Consider the following 20,678-nt stretch of genomic DNA (forward strand, 5'->3'; position numbering starts at 1 on the left):
AACTGCGTTTCTTGTGTCACAAAAATAAGGCATCTGGGGTACAAAACCAGGGGACAGGTTTCCACCAAAATCGGAAGGTGGGTTTGGAAGGCTCTCTGGTGGGGACACAGGAAACGCACTCAGAGGACCCCAGGGATCACTGCTGGTAGGTGGGTGGTCACTGCCAGGGTCTACCTCGGGGGCCCCAGGAGGGCTTCCTGTGCTCTAGGGCCTCAGAGTTAGATTTTTGGTGTCATTTCTAAATAATCAGAGAGACGTGGTCAGGCTTGAAAATGCTTTTTAGTGTGCCACAAACCGTAATGATTTTTCATGAATCCTGCTATTAGCTTGGGAACAGTAACATTATCTTGTGCAGCTTTTGCATGTGTGTTAAGAATACTGATATGTGGGACTTCCCCGGTGGTCCAATGGTTAAGGCTCCATGTTTCCACTGCAGGGGGCATGAGTTCAATCCCTTTTCTGGGAACTAAGATCCCCCATGCCACACAGCACGGCCGAAAAAATAAAAGGCACTGATTTGTTCAATTTACGTGTTTCAAATATGCCCCAGCTTTTTTACAAAATAAATATTTTTAGATTAAACAAATAATTCTATTTGTTTTGACTGTGCTGAGTCTTTGTTGTTGAGAGGCTTTTCTCCAGCTGGGGTGAGTGTGGACTACTCTTCTTGGCAGAGCGCAGGCTTCTCAGTGCCGCGGCTTCTCTTATTGTGGAGCAGAGGCTCTAGGGCAAGCGGGCTTCGGTAGCTGCGGTTCCCAGGCCCTAGAACGCGGCAGACGCAGTAGTCGTGGTGCTCTGGGGCCTGCGGGATCTACCTGGGTCAGGGATTGAACCCATGTCATCTGTATTGGCAGGTGGATTCTTTACCAACGAGCCATCAGGGAAGCCCTATGCCCCAGTTTGGATAATTATGTTGAGGTACCAGCATGCCTTGGAGATACTGTGGGTTGAGTTCCAGACTACCTCAATAAAGCGGGTATCGACATAAAGCAAGTCACACGATGGTTTTTGTTTGTTTCCTAGTGCACATGCCACATACTCCTAGTATACCACAGTCTATTAAGTATGCAATAACTATGTCTAAAAAACAGTGTATATCCTGTCAACTGAAAAAAATCCACAACCTAAAAGTTGCGAATTACAGTTTTTAAAAGACATTTTTGGCTGCGCTGCGTTTTTGTTGCTGCGCCCGCGGGCCTTCTCTACTTGTGGTGAGTTTGGGCTACCCTCTAGCTGCAGTTTGGGGCTTCTCTCATTTCACAGCACAGGTTCTAGGGCCTGCAGTCTTCAGTAGCTGACGTGCATGGGCTTAGTTGCTCTGGGTCATGTGGCATCTTCCCAGACCAGGGATCAAATCTGTGTCCCCTGCATTGGCAGGTGGCTTCTTAACCACTAGACCACCAGGGAAGCCTGAGAATTATGTTTTATTGGGTGAACATTCTGAGATAGCTTGGAGGAACAGCTCCAAAGAGGTAAGGGATGACCCAGGGGATAGAGGAGTTTTTGCAATAAAAACCAGGTAGTGGGATCATTCAAAGATTACTGTTAACTAAAGGAAATTAGACATGTCGAGTTAATGAATTTAGCACTTTTCTATGTATGGAAAGATGCCAGAGTCTAGGTTCACTGAAATAATTCCTCTGCTCGGCACCTGAGCCATCTGGGGCCTGCATCCTCTTCTCCCCCATCCCCGTTCCTCGGGGCACACCGCCGCGTGCGGCTGCCGTGGTAGACAGCTGCATGGCCACCGCATCCTGTTCACTGGTATGGCAGGGGACATTCTTTATCCACATACTTTAAAAAATACCTTATTGCTAAAAAATGCTAACCATCATCTGAGCCTTCACTGAGTGGTAATCTTTTTGCAAATCTATCAATATCAGCTGGGAAAAAAATGCACAACCTAAAGCTGAGAGGTATGTTTATTTGGGGACCTTCCTGAGGAATGTAGCCTGGGAAATAAACTTTCAGATAGCTCTGAGGAAACGTTCCAAAGAGGCAAAGGGAGAAGCTGGGATATACAGGATTTTTGCTGGGAAAAAAAAACAAAACCCAAACAAATAAATGAAACTTAGAGTCAAACATCAAAAGATTTACTGCTAATCACAAAAACCAGACATCTTGAGTTAATGGTTTCAGTGTTTTCTCTGGATGGCAAGATGCAAGAATCTGGGCTCAGTGCAATTATTCCTTCGATAGGCATCTCAGCTATCTAGAGCCAGTATTGTTTTTCTCCATCCTGAATTCCCCTCAGGGTGCACAGCAAGGGGACTGCCGCAGTGATTGATGGCTTCGATGGCCACAGCATTTGTCGTTTACCGAAATGGTGGGCAGTAATTTTTGTTCACAAAAGCAAGATCTCAGATCACAATAACAAATATAATAATAATAGTGTTTCCCCAAATTACCAAAATGTGACACAGACATGAAGTGAGCAAATGCTGTTGGAAAAATGCTACCAAGTGGCTTGCTCCATACAGGGTTGCCACAAATTTGGGGAGAAAAAATGTGGTATTTTTGAGGAGCAATAAAACATGTTTTGCCTGTATTTCTTCATTTTTTAAAAGTGCTAGGTGCCTCAAAGAATGGAAAAGGCCCCAGGCCCTGGTAGACTTCTGGGAGGCTCTGTATTGCTATTAACAGAGTTCTTTGCTCCCATCTCCCCTGCACCCCCCTCCCCCTGCCCCAGCCCCTGGCTAATGGGATGAGTTGCTGCAGGGCCACCCTTACTATTAATAACACCAGGTGCTGGGGATCCAGAGAGCAATCAGTACAAGTGCACAGCTACCCTTTGTGTGGCCCTGACCTTGAGCCCAGCCCTTTCCCTGCTCCTTCCATGACCCTCCCCACCTCCAACAAACGAGTAGGGTAGGAACAGTCATCTCCATCTGGTTTAAAGGGGTAGGTAATGTGTCCTAGGTCACACAGCCGGTGGAGGCAAATGCTGCAGACAGCTTTTTACCTCTAATGCTATACTCAAGATACCTGCATATGGGGGTGGGGGGGTGAGAGCCTATCCCAACCACCGGACACATGGGTGTACAAGTCCCCTGCTTTCATTAAACTCTCTGGGCCCTTGGTCCTGCCTGTGGCCTCGGCCTTGAAGCACTGAGGCTAGGTGTAAGGTAGCATCATGTCTCAGAAAGGCTCAGAGACCTCTGGAAGCTGCTGGGCCTGCTCGGCCTCAAGCTAACAGAGCATCCTGGGCTGGGGTCAAACCCAGGCACTTAGTGAAGAGCCCAGTTCCATGTCACACTGCTGGCAGGGGCTGTAATTCAATCTTGAGCAGTTAGGATTTCAGTCCGATGGCCTCTCTCCACCCACATTAATATTTTAAGGCTTAGAACTGAAACTAGGGTGACTGGGTTGAGTGCAGCCTGGGAGGGGGTGGTAAGCAGAGCCCAACCAGGGCTCTCCTTCTGCAGTCCTCTAGGAAATCCCCACTGTGCCAAGTGCCTAGGACTTTCTGGGTCAAAGGTGCTTTTGGTGCAGAAGGATGGAGTTCCCCTATATTCAGGGGGAGGAGTCCTGGGTAGGTCCCTGGGTCCTGACCTTACTAGCTGCCTGCCTTGGAGAAACGGTTTTACCTCTGGGGTGAAGCTCAACCTTCTCACCTGAGAGACAAAGTGCTAATTATACTTAACATACTGTTGGCTTTGAAAGTTCAAAGATGCTGGATACAAGTAAGGAGCTTGCCTATGGTCTGCCCAATGACTCCCTTCCCAGGCCTCTCAGGCCAGACCACAGGAACCAGTCTCCAGGAAGGCCAGAGACTGGGCAGGGCCTCACAGTCTCCCCCACGCCCTGCTCCCTGGTCCATCCTGAGGCCTATCACTCATGCCATGTGTGTGCTCTCAGACAGAATTTAGCATCAAGGAGCTTTCGGAAAATTTTTTCTGATGTCCTAGAAGAAAAGATTTTATGCTTGGAACATACTCCTCCCAGCACCAGCACCTGCCGTAGCATATTTCTCTCCAAGCCTTGTACACATGTGCACAAATGATCACATTTTGGTGATGAGAATATACATTGCATTCTCATCTTACACAGTATTGTCTTCCAAGGCTGGTTTGCTACAAGGCTGTGCATTATTCATTACTCAATGCCAGCTGCTGGATAAGAAGCCACACCAAGCAGAGACTGCGTATGACAACAGGAGGGTGGGGGTGTCTTGCTCGCTGTGCACATACTGTACATCCACCTCTTCACCCTTCACAACAACTCTGTGCCCTGCGAATGATAACCCATTTTACAGCTGAGGAAACTGAGGCTCAACCCAAAGTCATAAAGTTAGCAAGTGCTGAGCAGCAAATATTTCCTTTTAAAAACTTTTTCTTTTTGGCTGTGCTGCATCTTCATTGCTGTGTGGGCTTTTCTCTAGTTGCAGCAAGTCGGGGCTACTCTTCTTTGCAGTGCACGGGCTTCTCATCATGGCAGCTTCTCTTGCTGCAGACCACAGGATCTAGGGCATGCAGGCTTCAGGAGTTGTGGCACGTGGGCTCAATGGTTGCGGCTCCTAGAGCTAGGAGCAACTAGGGCTCTAGAGCACAGGCTCAGTAATTGTAGTACATGGGCTTGGTTGCTCCACAGCACGTAGTATCTTCCCAGACCAGGGATTGAACCTGTGTTTCCTGCATTGCCAGGTGGATTCTTTACCACTGAGCCATCAGGGAAGAACTTTTCAGCAAATATTTCTGGCACACTGAAGGCACTCAAGGGAAAAATGAACCCTTCCTACTAACTTCACTCCTGACTGATGCACCGACATCCTTTACAGCTCAGACTAGGACGATAGAAAAACATTTAGGTTATTTCCAGCTTTCTTCAGTGAGAAATAACGTGGTGATGGCCAGTTTTGTATATGTATTCGGGGCTTTTTGCTGCTGATGACTTCTTGTTTGAGGAGGAAGTCTTGGGGATGGGTGCTACCTCAAGGGTCATGGGCATATTTTATCCTTCTGGATTTCTCCTTTGGGTAGTGATGTGTCTGATATTTTTCCTGAACACCCACTGTGTGTTGGATACATCATCACAGATGATTCAGGAAAGTTGCTCCTATTATTATACTCATTGCAGAGGTAAAAGCAGCCTGAGGCTCCTGACTGCCTAGGAGAGATGTCTTCTCAACCTTTCAAAGCCCAGCTCAAACACCCCCTAATGTAAAATTTAATATTTTAGCATTACCATGCCAAGCTACCTCAGTCTCTGCCATGGAGGTTTTGTGTGGAGTTGACAACTCCAGGGCTAAGAGTGGGCCCTGACTGGCCATTGAGAGCAAGTCCAGGACTTTAGTTAGACTGTAGTGGGCGGGAAGTTTTGTATCCATACAGACATGATGCTCTTCACATGAAGGAACCAGGACACCTGCCTTGCTCTTCATCTTCACCGTGGCCAAGGGTCCTTACCTGAGTCATTCAGCCTCCACAGGACTCAGTCTCCACATCCATTAAACGGGAGCAGTAATGGACATAACTTTCCAACACCTTTATTGAGGTAATTTCTTATTCCTACAACGAATTGTGATCCCATAAGGAAGCTATGGGTTCTAACAGCCCAAACCAGCAGACATCCGAGTTCCCTCAAAGGACAGAGGCCCAACCTTCACTTCCTGTATCCCTTCCTCCCTGCCACGTTTCAAGCATTCCTGTGAGATTACCAGGCTGCTGCCACAGGATAATGGCATAAAGGCCTGTCACCTGGGCAGACCATAGACACAGCCTCACCTTCTCAGGGCTGGTATTTTTAGACAAAGTCCTTGGCCCTCTTATCTAAATGGCCTGACTGGAGACCTTGACTTCTCAGCTTTCCCAACATCCAGCTCCTCCTCTCCCCAAAGTGCTGGGCCGGCTCCCAGCTCCCTCCAGTTCAGTGTCCAGGCCCACCTCCACAGCTGTCTTGACAAAAGCCCCCTTTCATCATAATCCTTTGTTCAGTGAGCCCTCCCCCCGCCCCACCCCCCTCTTGGAGCAAGTGCAGCCAAGCACACACTGCTAAGAAGAGATGTTTTCTTCCCGAAGACTGTGAAATCCCTACACAGAAGCCATTTCCTGTATGCCAGGCGCTGAATTTCCTAAGGAACCAGGGATAACTCTTGTCCCAGCTCACGCAGGGTAAAAAGAGGATAATTTTTAAATGTATCCGTACTCTACTTTTGGAAAGGACTGGGGCGCCGGGGTGAGAGAGGAGAGAGGGACACGGGGCAGTACATGGGGTAAATGGAGTGGGGGGGGGGCCCTGCCCTCGCCACCTCCGCGGGCAAAGGTGCGTTAGTCACAGTCACGGGGCTGCCTCCTGTGCGGGGGCGGGCGGGGCGGCCTCCACAAAGCCAGGAGCCCCCGCGACACTCACCTTTGGCCAGTGTTCGGGGAGGTCGCGGGGACGCCGCCCCGCCCGCCCCGCGCCCGTAGGCCCAGGCATCCTCAGCACCACGGACAGGGAAACTGAGGCTGCAGAGGGCTGGGCCGGCGGCGCGGCCTTGAACCTGTCTTCCCCCTTTGGGGCCTCGGCTTCTGACCCGGGGACAATAATTTCTCACGCTCCAGCTTGGACGGGGCGTGGCCACGCCTCGCGGAGAGCGGAGCCGGCGCCGGGAAACGTTCTAAAAACACACGTACGGAGCTGCAGAAGGAGGTGCCTCGCTCCAAGGTCGTGGGGAAAGAGAAGTCGGCCTCCGGGCACCCGCTTCCTGCCTGCCCGCCCCCTGCCAGGCTCCAGCCTCTGCTGTCCTGCAGGTTTCGAGGGGGATCCAAGCAAAGTTTCAGCCCCCAAAGCCGAGGTCTGGCTCTCCCGAAGTTGAAGGGCCGCCCGGCCCCCGACCGCTCTCGGGGAGCCCCCAGCAGGCTTACTAGCTTTCTCCATCCTCGTGACCCCAGGAGCCTGCTCGACGCTCCGCCCCCTTGAGGCACCGCCCCTTCGAGGCCCCGCCTCCCTCTCCCGTAGCTCCCGGGACTGGCAGGGAGGCGGGGCGGGTCCGGTGTGTTCCCGCAGCCAATGGGAAGGCGGCGTGGAGAGGGCGGAGGCGGTTGTGATGCGCTGGGGCCGGCGGGCGGCGGCCAATCAGCGGCGAGCTCGAGGGCGGGCTGTGACGCGACCGGCGCTCCTCGTGCGGCGGCGGTATAGGAGCGAGCGCCACGGCGAGCGGGACCAGCCGAGTGCTGCCGCCGCCGCCCGCCGCTCGCTACCTCTGCGCCGCCGCCCCGCACCCGCCCGCTGCGCCCCCAGCCGCCCGTGCCCCGGGCCTGCCCGTCAGCGAGGGGGCGAGCGGCCTCGGTGCCCGGCCTCCGTGAGGGGGGCGTCCGGACGGACCCTGAGCCTCGCCTTCACGCGCTGCGGCCGACCGCGCCTCCTCGGCCGCCTGCCCGGCATGAAGACCAAGTTCTGCAACGGGGGCGAGGCGGAGCCCTCGCCGCTCGGGTTGCTGCTGAGCTGCGGCAGCGGCAGCGCGGCCCCGGCGCCCGGTGTGGGGCAGCAGCGCGACGGCGCCAGTGACCGCGAGCCCAAGCAGCTGGGCGGGCGGCAGCCGCCGCTCGCGCTGCCCCCGCCGCCGCCGCCGCCGCTGCCCCTACCCCCGCCGCCCCCGCCGCCGCCGCCGGCGGACGACCAGCCCGAGCCCCGGACGCGGCGCAGGGCCTATCTGTGGTGCAAGGAGTTCCTGCCCGGCGCCTGGCGGGGCCTTCGCGAGGACCAGTTCCACATCAGTGTCATCAGGTCGGTGGCGGGGGGGCGGGCGGTCAGGTGACGCCGGCCGGGGGCGGGGCCCGATGAAGGGGGCGAGGGCCCCACCGGGGGGCTCTGCGGCCGGCTAGGGGCCAGATCCAGTAAAACGGACCCCGCGGCCCCTCAAGGCCACCCCCCCCCCCCCCGCCTGAAGGCAGGCTGTTGAAAACATACCGGTGTCGTGGGAAAACAGGTCTTTTCTAAGGAGACCAATATTGTTAAGTCACAAAGTACACTTTGTACAGAAGCTTAAAATGCGTCTGAAAGAACTGAAAGTGTTGATCGCTCAGTCATGTCCGACCCTTTGTAATTCCATGGGCCATAGCCCACCAGGCTCCTCAGTCCATGGGGATTCTCCAGGCAAGGATACTGAAGTGGGTTTCCATGCCCTCCTCCAGGGGATCTTCCCAACCCAGGGATTGAACCTGGGTCTCCTGCATTGTCAGACGGATTCTTTACCGTCTGAGCCACCCGGGAAGCCGGAAATATGTCTAGCAAGTCCCTTTGGGTTTAGGGCCTTGAATGAAGGAGGGATATTGTGGCCCGCTTAAAAAAAATCACCTGGTGACTTTTGCTTTTAGTTTCTCTAGTCCAAGATTAGATCTCTTTCCTGTTGAAAGAGACATTTGTATGCGGTGAAGTGGTGGCTTCTGTTCATTCCTCACTAACTTTGCAGACATGTAGGTGGGTGACAAGCCAAAATTAGGATGTGTGGCTCTAAAAATAACTATTAAAGGTAAAAAGATTTTGCCCCCTTTTTTTAAGCTTAGAAAACTTAATCATAAGTTGAAATTACAAGAAATGTGTGTGTGTGTCTGTGTGTGTACATATGTATTCAGGCTTAACCAGAAAACATAAATTTGGTTTTTGTCAATACCGTGCCTTTGAGATGACCACTTACCATTTAGTAGGCTTCCTACTGTTGAGACATTTAAAAATGTGTGGTCTTTTACTGCTAATTTTCTTTTAACTGTTTGACCAGGTTGAGTGCAGTGTCTAGAAGCTGGCTGGCTGGCACCAATAATCCTGAAATCCAGTTTTCGTCATTTGATTCCTTTTCTGTGCCCAGTGTTTCACCAGAGCCGCAAATGCAGCAGAATTAACTGACCTTCACTTTCTTTTTGTGCCAGTGGCCTTTCTTACAGATACGCTTAGGAGCAGTGAGAGTCGGAGAGAAAGGAAAGGCCAAGAATTGCCTAATTAAATGTTCTGTTTTTTTGTTTTTTTCTCCCCAAATGAAACTTTCTTCCAAGCTATCACATTTAGTTAGGCCTGAAAATTCTCTGTGAGAGGCTTGTCCCACGTGATGCTCAGATCATCCAGCTGTAAAATGGAAGGTGTAAAGGGGCAGCGGCTTGCCTGAGGTCAGTGGCTCTGAGCCGACCTTAGAGCGAGCTGCCCAGCCTCTTGAACCCACTGCCTACTCCAGTGCTCTCTCCTGTTGCCTCTGAAAACATGTGGACACCCTGGATCGAGCCGTAGGTGTTTTTGTAGCCCCTTTCTGGGGAGTGTCACTCATTAGCAAAACCTTTTGTGTTTTGCACAAATCTGACAATCTTAAAAGCTTAGAGGATGTCGATGAAAAAACTAATCAGTTGTCAATCTAAGAAAGAAATGGGAAGTTTTATTCGAGCCAGGCTGAGCCTTATAACCCAGAGACAGTCTCTGAGAACTCTGAGAACTGTTGGGGGTGTGGGGAGCTGTGTGTACGTGGCTGAGAGCGACCTTGCTGACAAGTACACGTCTCAGCAGAAGGTTGCTGCTAATCAGGAGGAACAGACATCTGTGTTAATGATCTCAGTGTGGGAAGGTGCAGGAATCCAGCTTTGTGAAATATTTCTCCTGGAAACAATCTGAGGGCCAATTTGGTCATTTTTCCTAGAGCAAGAAGTACCTCATCCTAATCTTTGCCCTGAATTCCTTTGGGGATGTATGTGAGTCAGTGATCGCAGTGGCTAATGATTTGATGCTTATAAAACTGGATGGTGGGCAAGATTCTCTACAGTCCTTTCCCTTTCAGTCTTAATTTGACCAAGGTTTAGGAGGCATTTGGTGAGCAATTCCATGGTGCTAGCCATGCTCACTCCCAGGTCAGGGGAGGATTTCCTTGATAGGCCCCTTGATGTGCTGTTAGGGGACTAGGACCTGTGAACAGCAACCAAAAGCCTCTGGACCACGTATCTTAGTAGTCTGTTATGCTCCAAGAAACAGTTCCCTGTTGTTGCTTCTTCCCACATGTAGAGCTATACTACTATAGTCATTGATTTTACAGAGCTATATACTTAGTCAATCATTTCAAGTTATCTAATGGCCGTTAATTTTATTGGAGGCTTAGTCACACATTTGGTAACGTAGGAAACAGTAATCTTATAAAATAGGCAGAATGCAAGTAATATAGCTAGTGACATTAACAAGGTCACGAGTGACTAAACTAAGAACTCGCATTAGGTGCAGCCCAGTCTCTTCTGGGCCAATTGCTGTCTTGAAGGGAAATGATGTATTGGCATTGTAAACGTGACATATGTATGTATGAGATACTTGAAGGGAAATTATATATCGGCACTAAAGTTCACCGAAGGTGTCTGCACATGCAAGGTGAGTGACTCCTGGGAGGACTGAGAGAAAGGAAGGATTGAGAGAGGAGTTTTGCGGCTGGCTCCAGAAGAAGGAAAATTGATCTTAATGGTTGTGTGGGTATTTCTGCCATTGGGGAGGGCTGGTTAACAACGTAACATTCCAAGGCAGAGGGAGGAGGCCGAAATGGGCAGAGAAAAGTTTTATGTTTAAATTTTTCTTGTCTTGCCTTAAAATACAAATTTTTATTTCATCAAGAATGTTTTGTTTCTTTTCTCCAGGAATCGATAATCTTGAAAGACACAGCTTTCCTATTGGCTTGGTGGACCTTTTAGAATAATGTTGTATGGTATGGTGTCAGTCCTGTTTTCTGGAAGAATGTAGTTACGGAATGAGTTGAATGAGGAGAAAGAGGTGTTTTAGGGTATAGAAAGTGGGTGATGCCTAGTTTAAAAAAAAAAAAGATGGACAAAAGAGACAGTTCAGAGTGGGGAGAGGGATACACCTGGCTGAAATTCAGTGGCCTTCCACAGCCAGTTCCCTTATGGGTTCTGGTGACCACGCCTTCCTGGCGCACATCTCCAGCCCCGGCTTTCTGCTGGGTGCTGGTCCGCCTTCGGTTTATGCGAGCTCGCTCAGCTCAGTCCGGCCAGTCTGTCCCACGTTTAACCCTTTTGCTCCTCCCCACCCTGGAATATTCTTCTGCTTTTTTTTTTTCTTTTTCTTTGAACTATGAGTATTAACAGCAGCCAGCTGGTGCCCCAGGGTTATTTCTCAGACTTCTCATTCTCTCTGGAAGCCTTTGTCAGCACTCGATGGCAGCTAAACCCTGGTGACCTGCTTCTGCGCCCACACCTCCCGTCTGCTCCTGCTCTGCTGTCCTGGCTTAGACCCTGTAACAGGAGGTGCTTGTGCTGTGGGTTGCCTCAGCCCCAGTTCAATACACCATTGCCAGGGATTTCTCAAATATCCCGACTCCTTTGTTTGAAAGTTTACTGTGGCTTCTGTAGCTGGAGAATAAAATCCAAACTTGTTTGCATGTGTTACACTTGGGCCCCAGCCTTACTTTTTCAGAGTGGTTCTTTTTTTGTTATTGTTTTATAAATCTCTCCTTTCCCCTAACCAGCAACAACTAACTGAGCTAGTTACACTTGACCTTGTGTTTCTTGAATGAGCTTTGTGTTTTCCGTCTCCAGGCCTTTCTTCGCTCCTACACTCTACTTGGCAGCCCGGCGTCTGCTTTTAAAACACCTCCTTCAAGGCCTAAGTTAGAGAGGCAGAAGAACTCATCTCTTCCTCGCTCAGGTTTCCTCTGTGGCACTGTCTGCGTAGATACCTTTGTGTCACAGCACTTACGTATTGTGTGTTTATTCGTTCAACTGCGTTAGATTGAGGGAGGTTTTCAGTTTTAGAGGGAGGTCGTGTTCATCTTTACATCTTCAGCAATAGAAAAGCGCTTGACTTTAGCCCCTGGATTTTAGCTTAAATTGGCTTCTTTTCTGTCCTTCTAATGTGATGACAGGGGTCTTTGTCATCAGACTGCTGGTTGCCCAAGTCCCTCCAGCTAAGAGTGGTATAGGGAAGGATAAAACTTACCAGAACATGAAAATTGTCCGTAATGAGCTGACGACTTGGGAGTTTTCTCCGTGCCCGGACGTGACAGCTGAGCGTCAGCTTGAACCTCTGCCCATGGAATCGGTGTTACACTGTCACACTCGGCGCTGGTTGGTGAAGCGGTCACAGTTGTGAAATACAATTGTTAATCTTGCAGAAGACGCACAATGTCTTTTAAGTTTGAGGAAAGAAATGTTTGAGGACTGAAAGTTTCACACATGTCCCTCCACAGCCCGCTAGTTAAGAAATGATGGGGTAGATGGTACCAGGAGCGCCTCAAAATTGAATTGTTTGAGTATCAAGACAGAGAGGCCCTTGAAAAAGACTGGCAAAATCCTCAGCTGTATTTGCAAAATTCTACAGCAGGAGTTAAAGAAAGAGTGAGTTGTGCTTTATGGTGCCATCATAAATGTTTTTGGAAAAATTAAGCCAAAATTCCCTACTTGGTTTCCTTTTTATGTCATAGTTCCATTTATAATCTACGTTATGTTACATGTAAAAACATAAATGGTTCTGTTTCATTTTTCAAGATAAAGTTTCATTTACACTTTGTTTTTACTACACACTGAAAATTTGGTCCCTTAATTGGCTTTACTTCTTTCCAAAAAAAAAAAAAAAAAAAAAGAATACACTTTAGAGCAGTTTTAGATTGACAGCCGAATTGGGCAGAAAGTACAGAGTTGGCTTTTTGCCTCCCCGTCCCCCACAGCCCCCATCGCTGTTGGTCACTCTCCTCCCCCGGTGGCGCCCGTGGACCTGCACTGACACGTCGTCACCACGGTCCACAGTTGACACTAGGGTTCACTCCTGGCGGTGTGCATTCTGTAGGTTTGGCCAGACGCATGATGACGTATCGTATCCACCGCCGTAGGATCCTACAGAAGAGCCTGCTGCTGCTGCTAAGTCGCTTCAGTCGTGTCCGACTCTGTGCGACCCCATAGACGGCAGCCCACCGGGCTCTCCCGTCCCTGGGATTCTCCAGGCAAGAACACTGGAGTGGGGTGCCGTTGCCTTCTCCAGTGCATGAAAGTGAGAAGTGAAAGTGAAAGTGAAGTCATTCAGTCGTGTCCGACTCTAGCGACCCCATGGACTGCAGCCTTCCAGGCTCCGCCATCCATGGGATTTTCCAGGCAAGAGTACTGGAGTGGGGTGCCATTGCCTTCTCCAACAGAAGAGCCTCGTGACCCCCAAAGTCCTGTGTCCTCTGTTTATCCCACCCTCCCCTCAACCCCTGATCTTTTCAGTGTCTCCATAGGTTTGCCTTTTCTAGAACATTGTATGGTTGGAATCATGCAGTATGGCCTTTTCAGATTGCCTTCTTTCACTTGATAAATATTTACATTTACTCCATGTCTTTTCATGGCTTGATAGTCTTAGCGCTGAATCATTGCCCATGGTCTGGGTGTACCACAGTTTTATCCATTGGCCTACTGAAGGATATTTTTGATTGCTTCCAAGTTTTGACAGTTATGAATACAGCTCTTAGGAACATCCTTGTACAGGTTTTTGTGTGGACATACTTTTCAGTTTATTTGGGTAAATAGCAAGCACAGTTGCTGGATTATATGGTAAGAGTATGTTTATGTAAGAAACTGCCAAAGCGGCTGTACCATTTCTCATTCCCATCAGCAGTGAGTGGGGGGCATGTGGGGCAGTGAATTGCTCCACACCCTCATCAGCATTTGATGTCAGTTTTCTGGATTTGGGCCATTGAGAAGGTATGTAATGGGATCTGGTTTTAATTTGTGGTTCTCTAATGACAAGTGATGTGAAGCATCTTTTCATGTGCTTACTTGCCATTTGTATATCTTCCTTGGTTAGCCCATTTTCAGTCAGGTTGTTTGTTTTCTTATTGTTGAATTTTGAGAGTTCTTTGAATATTTTAGATAATAGTCCTTTATCAGAGGACTTCCCTGGTGGCACTAGTGGTAAAGAATCCGCCTGCCAGTGCAGGAGACACGAGGGATGTGGGTTCAGTCCCTGAGTCGGGAAGATCCCGTGGAGGAGGGAATGGCAACCCACTCCAGTATTCTTACCTGGGAAATCCATGGACAGAGGAGCCTGGCGGGCCACACGACTGAATGACTAAGTACCACCTTGATCAGATTTGTCATTTGCAGATATTTTCTTGCAGTTTGTGGCTGTGTCTTCACATTCTCTGGATAGTGCCTTTTGCAGAGCAGAATTGTTTAATCTGAATGAAGTCCAGCTTATGAGTTATGTCTTTCATGGATCCTGTCTTTGGAGTTGTATTTAAAACCTCATCACCATACCCAAGCTCTTGTAGATTTTCTTCAGTGTGATTTTCTAGTTTTGCATTTTCCATTTAGGTCAGTCATTTATTTTGAGGTTCTTTTTTTTTTTTTTTTTTCCTCACTGCACACGTTGCAGGATCTCAGATCCCCAACCAGAGATTGAACCCAGGCCCATGACAGTGAAAGTGTCAAATCCTAACCACTAGACCACCAGGGAACTCTATTTTGAGTTAATTTTTGTGACGATATAAGGTATCTAGAGTTCATTTTTCTTTTGGCTGGCCTGCAAGGTTTGGGGGATCTTACTTCCCCAGCCAGGCATCGAACCCATGCCCCCTGCAATAAAAGCACAGAGTCCTAACCACTGGATCGCCAGGGAATTCCCTAGGTTTCTTTTTTTTTGCTTGTGGATGTCCAGTTGTTCCAGCACCGCTTTTGAAAGGACTGTCCTTTCTCTACAGTTTTGTCTTTTGCTCTCTGTCTAGATCAGTCGACCACGTGGGTCTGTTCCGAGGCTCTGCATGCTGTCCATTGGTCTGTATGTCTTTTTTGCCAGTATCACAGTGTCTTGATTACTGTAGCTTTGTAGTAAGTCTTGAAATCTGATAGGATTAGTCCTCAGACTTTGTTCTTTTTTCAATATCGAGTTGACTATTCTAGGTCTTTTCCTTCTCCATATAGCTTTAGAATCAGTTTACTGACATCCACAATATAACTTAGTGGGATTTTTATTGGGATCACATGAATGTATAGACCCAGTAGGGAAGAATGGACATCTTGACAGTATTGAGTCTTACTCTTCACATGGGTCATGTCTCCGTGTATTTAGTTCTTCTTTGATGTCTGTCTTTAGAATTTTGTAGTTTTCCTCATATAGATCTTGTACATATTTTATTAGGTTTATACCTCAGTATTTAATTTTGGGGAGTGCTAATGTAAAGAAATAGAGGAAAACAACAGAATGGGAAAGACTAGAGATCTCTTCAAGAAAATTGGAGATACCAAGGGAACATTTCATGCAAAGATGAGCTCGATAAAAGACAGAAATGGTATGGACCTAACAGAAGCAGAAGATATTAAGAAGAGGTGGCAGGAATACACAGAAGAACTGTACAAAAACCATCTTCACGACAAAGAAAATCACAATGGTGTGATCACTGACCTAGAGCCAGACATCCTGGAATGTGAAGTCAAGTGGGCCCTAAAAAGCATCACTACGAACAAAGCTAGTGGAGGTGATGGAATTCCAGTTGAGCTTTTTCAAATCCTGAAAGATGATGCTGTGAAAATGCTGCACTCAATATGCCAGCAAATTTGGAAAACTCAGCAGTGGCCACAGGACTGGAAAAGGTCAGTTTTCATTCCAATCCCAAAGACAGGCAATGCCAAAGAATGCTCAAACTATTGCACAATTGCACTCATCTCACATGCTAGTAAAGTAGTGCTCAAAATTCTCCAAGCCAGCCTTCAGCAATATGTGAACCGTGAACTTCCAGATGTTCAAGCTGGTTTTAGAAAAGGCAGAGGAACCAGAGATCAAATTGCCAACATCCGCTGGATCATCAAAAAAGCAAGAGAGTTCCAGAAAAACATCTATTTCTGCTTTATTGACTATGCCAAAGCCTTTGACTGTGTGGATCACAATAAACTGTGGAAAATTCTGAAAGAAATGGGAATACCAGACCACCTGACCTGCCTCTTGAGAAACCTATATGCAGGTCAGGAAGCAACAGTTAGAACTGGATACGGAACAACAGACTGGTTCCAAATAGGAAAAGGAGTAGCTCAAGGCTGTATATTGTCACCCTGCTTATTTAACTTCTATGCAGAGTACATCATGAGAAACGCTGGGCTGGAAGAAGCACAAGCTGGAATCAAGATTGCCAGGAGAAATATCAATAACCTCAGATATGCAAATGACACCACCCTTATGGCAGAAAGTGAAGAGGAACTAAAAAGCCTCTTGATGAAAGTGAAAGTAGAGAGTGAAAAAGTTGGCTTAAAGCTCAACATTCAGAAAACCAAGATCATGGCATCTGGTCCCATCACTTCATGGGAAATAGATGGGGAAATAGTGGAAACAGTGTCAGACTTTATTTTTGGGGGCTCCAAAATCACTGCAGATGGTGAATGCAGCCATGAAATTAAAAGATGCTTACTCCTTGGAAGAAAAGTTATGACCAACCTAGATAGCATATTGAAAAGCTGAGACATTACTTTGCCAACAAAGGTTCATCTAGTCAAGGCTATGGTTTTTCCTGTGGTCATGTATGGATGTGAGAGTTGAACTGTGAAGAAAGCTGAGTGCTGAAGAATTGATGCTTTTGAACTGTGGTGTTGGAGAAGACTCTTGAGAGTCCCCTGGACTGCAGGGAGATCCAACCAGTCCATTCTGAAGGAGATCAGCCCTGAGATTTCTTTGGAAGGAATGATGCTAAAGCTGAAACTCCAGTACTTTGGCCACCTCATGTGAAGAGTTGACTCATTGGAAAAGACTGATGCTGGGAGGGATTGGGGGCAGGAGGAGAGGGGGACGACAGAGGATGAGATGGCTAGATGGCATCACTGACTCGATGGACGTAAGTCTGAGTGAACTCTGGGAGTTGGTGATGGACAGGGAGGCCTGGCGTGCTGCGATTCATGGGGTTGCAGAGTCGGATACGACTGAGCGACTGAACTGAACTGAATGTAAATAATATGTTTTAAATTTCAGTTTCTACTTGTTCATTACTCATATATAGGAAGGAGACTGACTTTTGTGTATTAACCTTGTCTCATATAACCTTGTTGTAATCGCTTAGTTGTTTTTTTTTTTTTTTTTCAGCCTAGTCTCTGGCTTGCTCAGCTCTGATCCTGATGCCCATTCTCTCCTTTCCAGTTTTCTTCTCCAGTGGAGCCCTGACCACCAGCCTAGACTGGCCACCGCCCCCTGATCTCAGCATCCTCTGCCCACTGGCAGGGAGTCTTGTACTGCCCTAGGACAGCGTTGTCTTCAGCTTTCCATCAGCCTGTTGTGCATCTGTAGCCGGACTGCCATCTCCCTGTACATCAACACTCAGTCGTCTCACTGCGCCTAGCCCTTATGGCACCCCACTCCAGTACTCTTGTCTGGAGAATCCCATGGACAGAGGAGCCTGGTGGGCTGCAGTCCCTGGGGTCGCTATGAGTCAGACACGACTGAGCGACTTCACTTTCACTTTTCAGTTTCATGCACTGGAGAAGGAAATGGCAACCCACTCCAGTGTTCTTGCCTGGAGACTCCCAGGGACGGGGGAGCCTGGTGGGCTGCCGTCTCTGGGGTCGCACAGAGTGGGACACGCCTGAGCGACGCAGCAGCAGCAGCCGTGTCACAGCAGTCCAGGGGCTGGTGCTGAAACAATCATAAAATGTAAGGCCTGGGAGGCCTGGGTGGGCTGGAAGGCATGTGGGTTCTTTGTGGAGAAAGGGAGAGCATCCTTGAATTCACTCTGAAAGGTGGAAGGACCTTGCAGGTGGGAAGAGAAGGCAGAAGCGGGTTGTGTCCCAAGGATGCTCGGGTTGGTGGCTTGAAATGGGTATCTTCAAAATACTTTCTGAGGGACACCTAGTCATGTCTGGACACCTTTTGATTGTCATGGTTTCTTGGTGGTGGTGACCCTGGCACCTGATGGTGATCCTGGTAGAGGGCAGGGACACTGCTGGATGCCCTGCAGTGCACAGCGCAGCCCTCTCCTCTTGTGCCCCCAATAGCGATGGGGCTGAGGACTGTGCAGCCTGGAGTAGAGGACTGAAGACAGAGCTTTCTCCACCCGGCACACCCTTAATAAATGAACTTTTGGCACTTCCACTGCAGGGGACACGGGTTCTATCCCTGGTCAGTGAACCAAGATCCCGCATGCCATGCAGTGTGGCCAAAAAAAAAAAAAATTAACCTTTGCTTTGCAGTTGGTGGTGATGGTAACCAACCGGCGTCATTCGGCACTAGACGTTGTTACACTGTTCTCCCGAGCAATGTGACGTCATCCCGCACTAGACACAGTCACACTGTTCTCCCAAGCAACGTGACGTCATCCCACACTAGACATCGTTACACTGTTCTCCCGAGCAACGTGACGTCATCCCACGCTAGACAGCGTCACGCTGTTCACCCGAGCAACGTGACGTCATCCCCGCGCTAGACACCGTCATGCTGTTCTCCCGAGCAACGTGACGTCATCCCGCACTAGACACCGTTACACTTCTCCCCAGCAACGTGACGTCATCTCGCGCTAGACACCGTCACACTGTTCTCCCGAACAAAGTGACTTCATCCCGCACTAGACACCGTTACACTGTTCTCCCGAGCAACGTGCTGAAGGCCCCGCAGCCATCTGCAGAGCCAGCGGCCCACCTGGGACCAAGCCTCTGCCTTAACTGTGCCCGCAGACTCGGTGCCGAGAGGGCTGGGCGCTCAGGCGCCTGCCCCCAATGACGGCACAGCTGTGCTGTCACTGAGCTGAGGTGGTTTTTCCCCCTGAGCTGTGGTTGGTTCACGTTGAATTTTAGATGGTTTGAAGAAATTTTTCAAAAATGCACTTTTTCCCCCCTTGTTTGTGTTCTAAATTCAGGTATTTAGGAATTTAGATATTTAGATGTTCAGAAACTTAGATATTATCCAAATATGTTTCCATATTATCCTGTCTTCCATCTTCCCTGCTTACAGCCCTATGGACTTAAGGATACTTTTTTCTGCTTAGGTATTGGTTATGATGTTAACTTTTTTCTAGTCATCTTGACTTATTTTATTCTTTATAATTTTATTTCATTTTTTTCTTTTGGCCACACCGTGCAGCATGTGGGATCTTAGTTCCCCAACCAGGGATCGAACTTGTGCCCTCTGCAGTGGAAGCATGGAGTCTTAACTATTGGACCATGAGTGAGGGCCTCTTGACTTTTCAGTGGTGCTCTTGCAGCTCCTGGGTGCAGGCTCTGAGCCTCAGGGAGGCCAAGTCCTGTGCGTGTTGGGTTTTGCACCATGTTACTTGTGGACAGTTTGCAGAGGTTTCAGTCACTTTTTGGTTTTCAACAGAGTGCAGTTGGTTTGGTGCAGGCCAGAAACTAACCACTGCAGTTTAGCAGGTGAAAGCCTTTGTATTAAAGGCTTCCCTGGAGCAGATAGTGTCTTGGGTTTCTCATTATTTAAGCTGACTCTTTTTACAAGTGTTTAAAAATATATAGATGTTTTTGATGGATGAATGGATGAGAAGAGTGTGGCATATACATACAATCAGATATTATCCAGCTTTGATAAAAAGGAGATGCTGAAATGTTGCAGCATGGTGAACCTGGAAGACATTATGCTAAGTGAAATAAGCCAGTCCCCAAAAGACAAATATTGCCTGACACCACTGCTGTGAGTTCCCCAGAGGAGTCAAGTTCATGGGGACACAGTAGCCTGGTGGGTGCCAGGGACTGGGGGGTGGGGACTGGGGGGTTTGTGTGTAAAGGGGGTCAGCTTTATGAGATGAAGAGCTCTGGAGGTGGAAGGTGGTGATTCACAGCAGTGTGAAGGTACCTAAGGGACAGTCACAAGTGGTTCAGATGGCAAAGTGTGTTGTGGGTATTCTCCCTCAAACTTACAAATTGGAAAGGAATACACTCTGGATGTTTGACATTAGGAATGGCATATTGCAGACCTTGGGCACTGCAGCAAAGTGTAGTATCCCCGCAGCATGGGTTTTCCCCAGGTAGAACGCTGTAGAATCAAACAAATAACCTCATTAAGACTTGGTTAAGTCTACAGATTAAGGATACAAGCCATTTGTAAAGCTACTTGAACACGCGTTGCTAGAACAAAAGCTGTGTTACACAGTGAACCTCAGTCTAATGAGGTGATTTTACTCCAAAACTTTCAGAGATTGTTTCTCTGGGACAGAGTCCACATGCTGGATGCAGGCTCTCCCCCGCGTTCTCTTATCACTGATCACTGTAGTTAACAGTACCAGCCACTTCCTGTCGCCAGTGAGTACTCACCTCTCCGGGCACGACATTCTCAGGTGCCCAGCGCCTGTCCAGCGTAGACCAGCTTCCTGCCGCCACGTCAGTGTGACTCACACAGCACAGCGCGGATGAGTCACATCTGCTGGGCTGTTCAGTCTTAATGGGCTTAGCGTGGACTCAAACTTGACCTCCTTTCTACACGTGGGGGATATTTTCAATCTATGAGAACTTCCCAGAGCAACCAAAGTTGACTGACAGTCTTAACAGCCAATACCTGATGGTATGAAAAACACCCCCCAAAAATTTCAGTGTTTTTCTTTTTTTTTTTTTAGTTTTTATTGGACTATAGTTGTTTTACAGTGTTCTCTTAGTTTCTGCTGTACAGCAAAGTGAATCGGCTATAGTGAAAGTGAAGTTGCTCAGTCGTGTCCAACTCTTTGCAACCCCATGGACTGTAGCCTAGCAGGTTCCACCATCCATGGGAGTTTCCAGGCAAGAATACTGGAGTGGGTTGCCATTTCCTTCTCCATTCAGTGTTTTTTCACAAGGTGGGTGAAGAGT

At 48.5% G+C, this 20,678-nt stretch overlaps 1 protein-coding gene across 2 annotated transcripts in view; it reads left to right on the forward strand.

Moving 5' to 3' along the window:
- The first annotated feature begins 7,119 nt into the window (after positions 1–7,119).
- The window catches only part of CHKA (choline kinase alpha), a 62,259-nt gene continuing 48,700 nt past the window's right edge, over positions 7,120–20,678 (forward strand). For both annotated transcript variants that reach the window (XM_055580641.1, XM_055580642.1), the window contains exon 1: positions 7,120–7,707. In XM_055580641.1, coding sequence (XP_055436616.1) covers positions 7,364–7,707 — 344 coding nt within the window. In that variant the 5' untranslated portion in view covers positions 7,120–7,363. The remainder of the gene's footprint in view (positions 7,708–20,678) is intronic.

Source organism: Bubalus kerabau, chromosome 5 (assembly GCF_029407905.1).
Source record: "Bubalus kerabau isolate K-KA32 ecotype Philippines breed swamp buffalo chromosome 5, PCC_UOA_SB_1v2, whole genome shotgun sequence".
Taxonomy (NCBI): domain Eukaryota; kingdom Metazoa; phylum Chordata; class Mammalia; order Artiodactyla; family Bovidae; genus Bubalus; species Bubalus kerabau.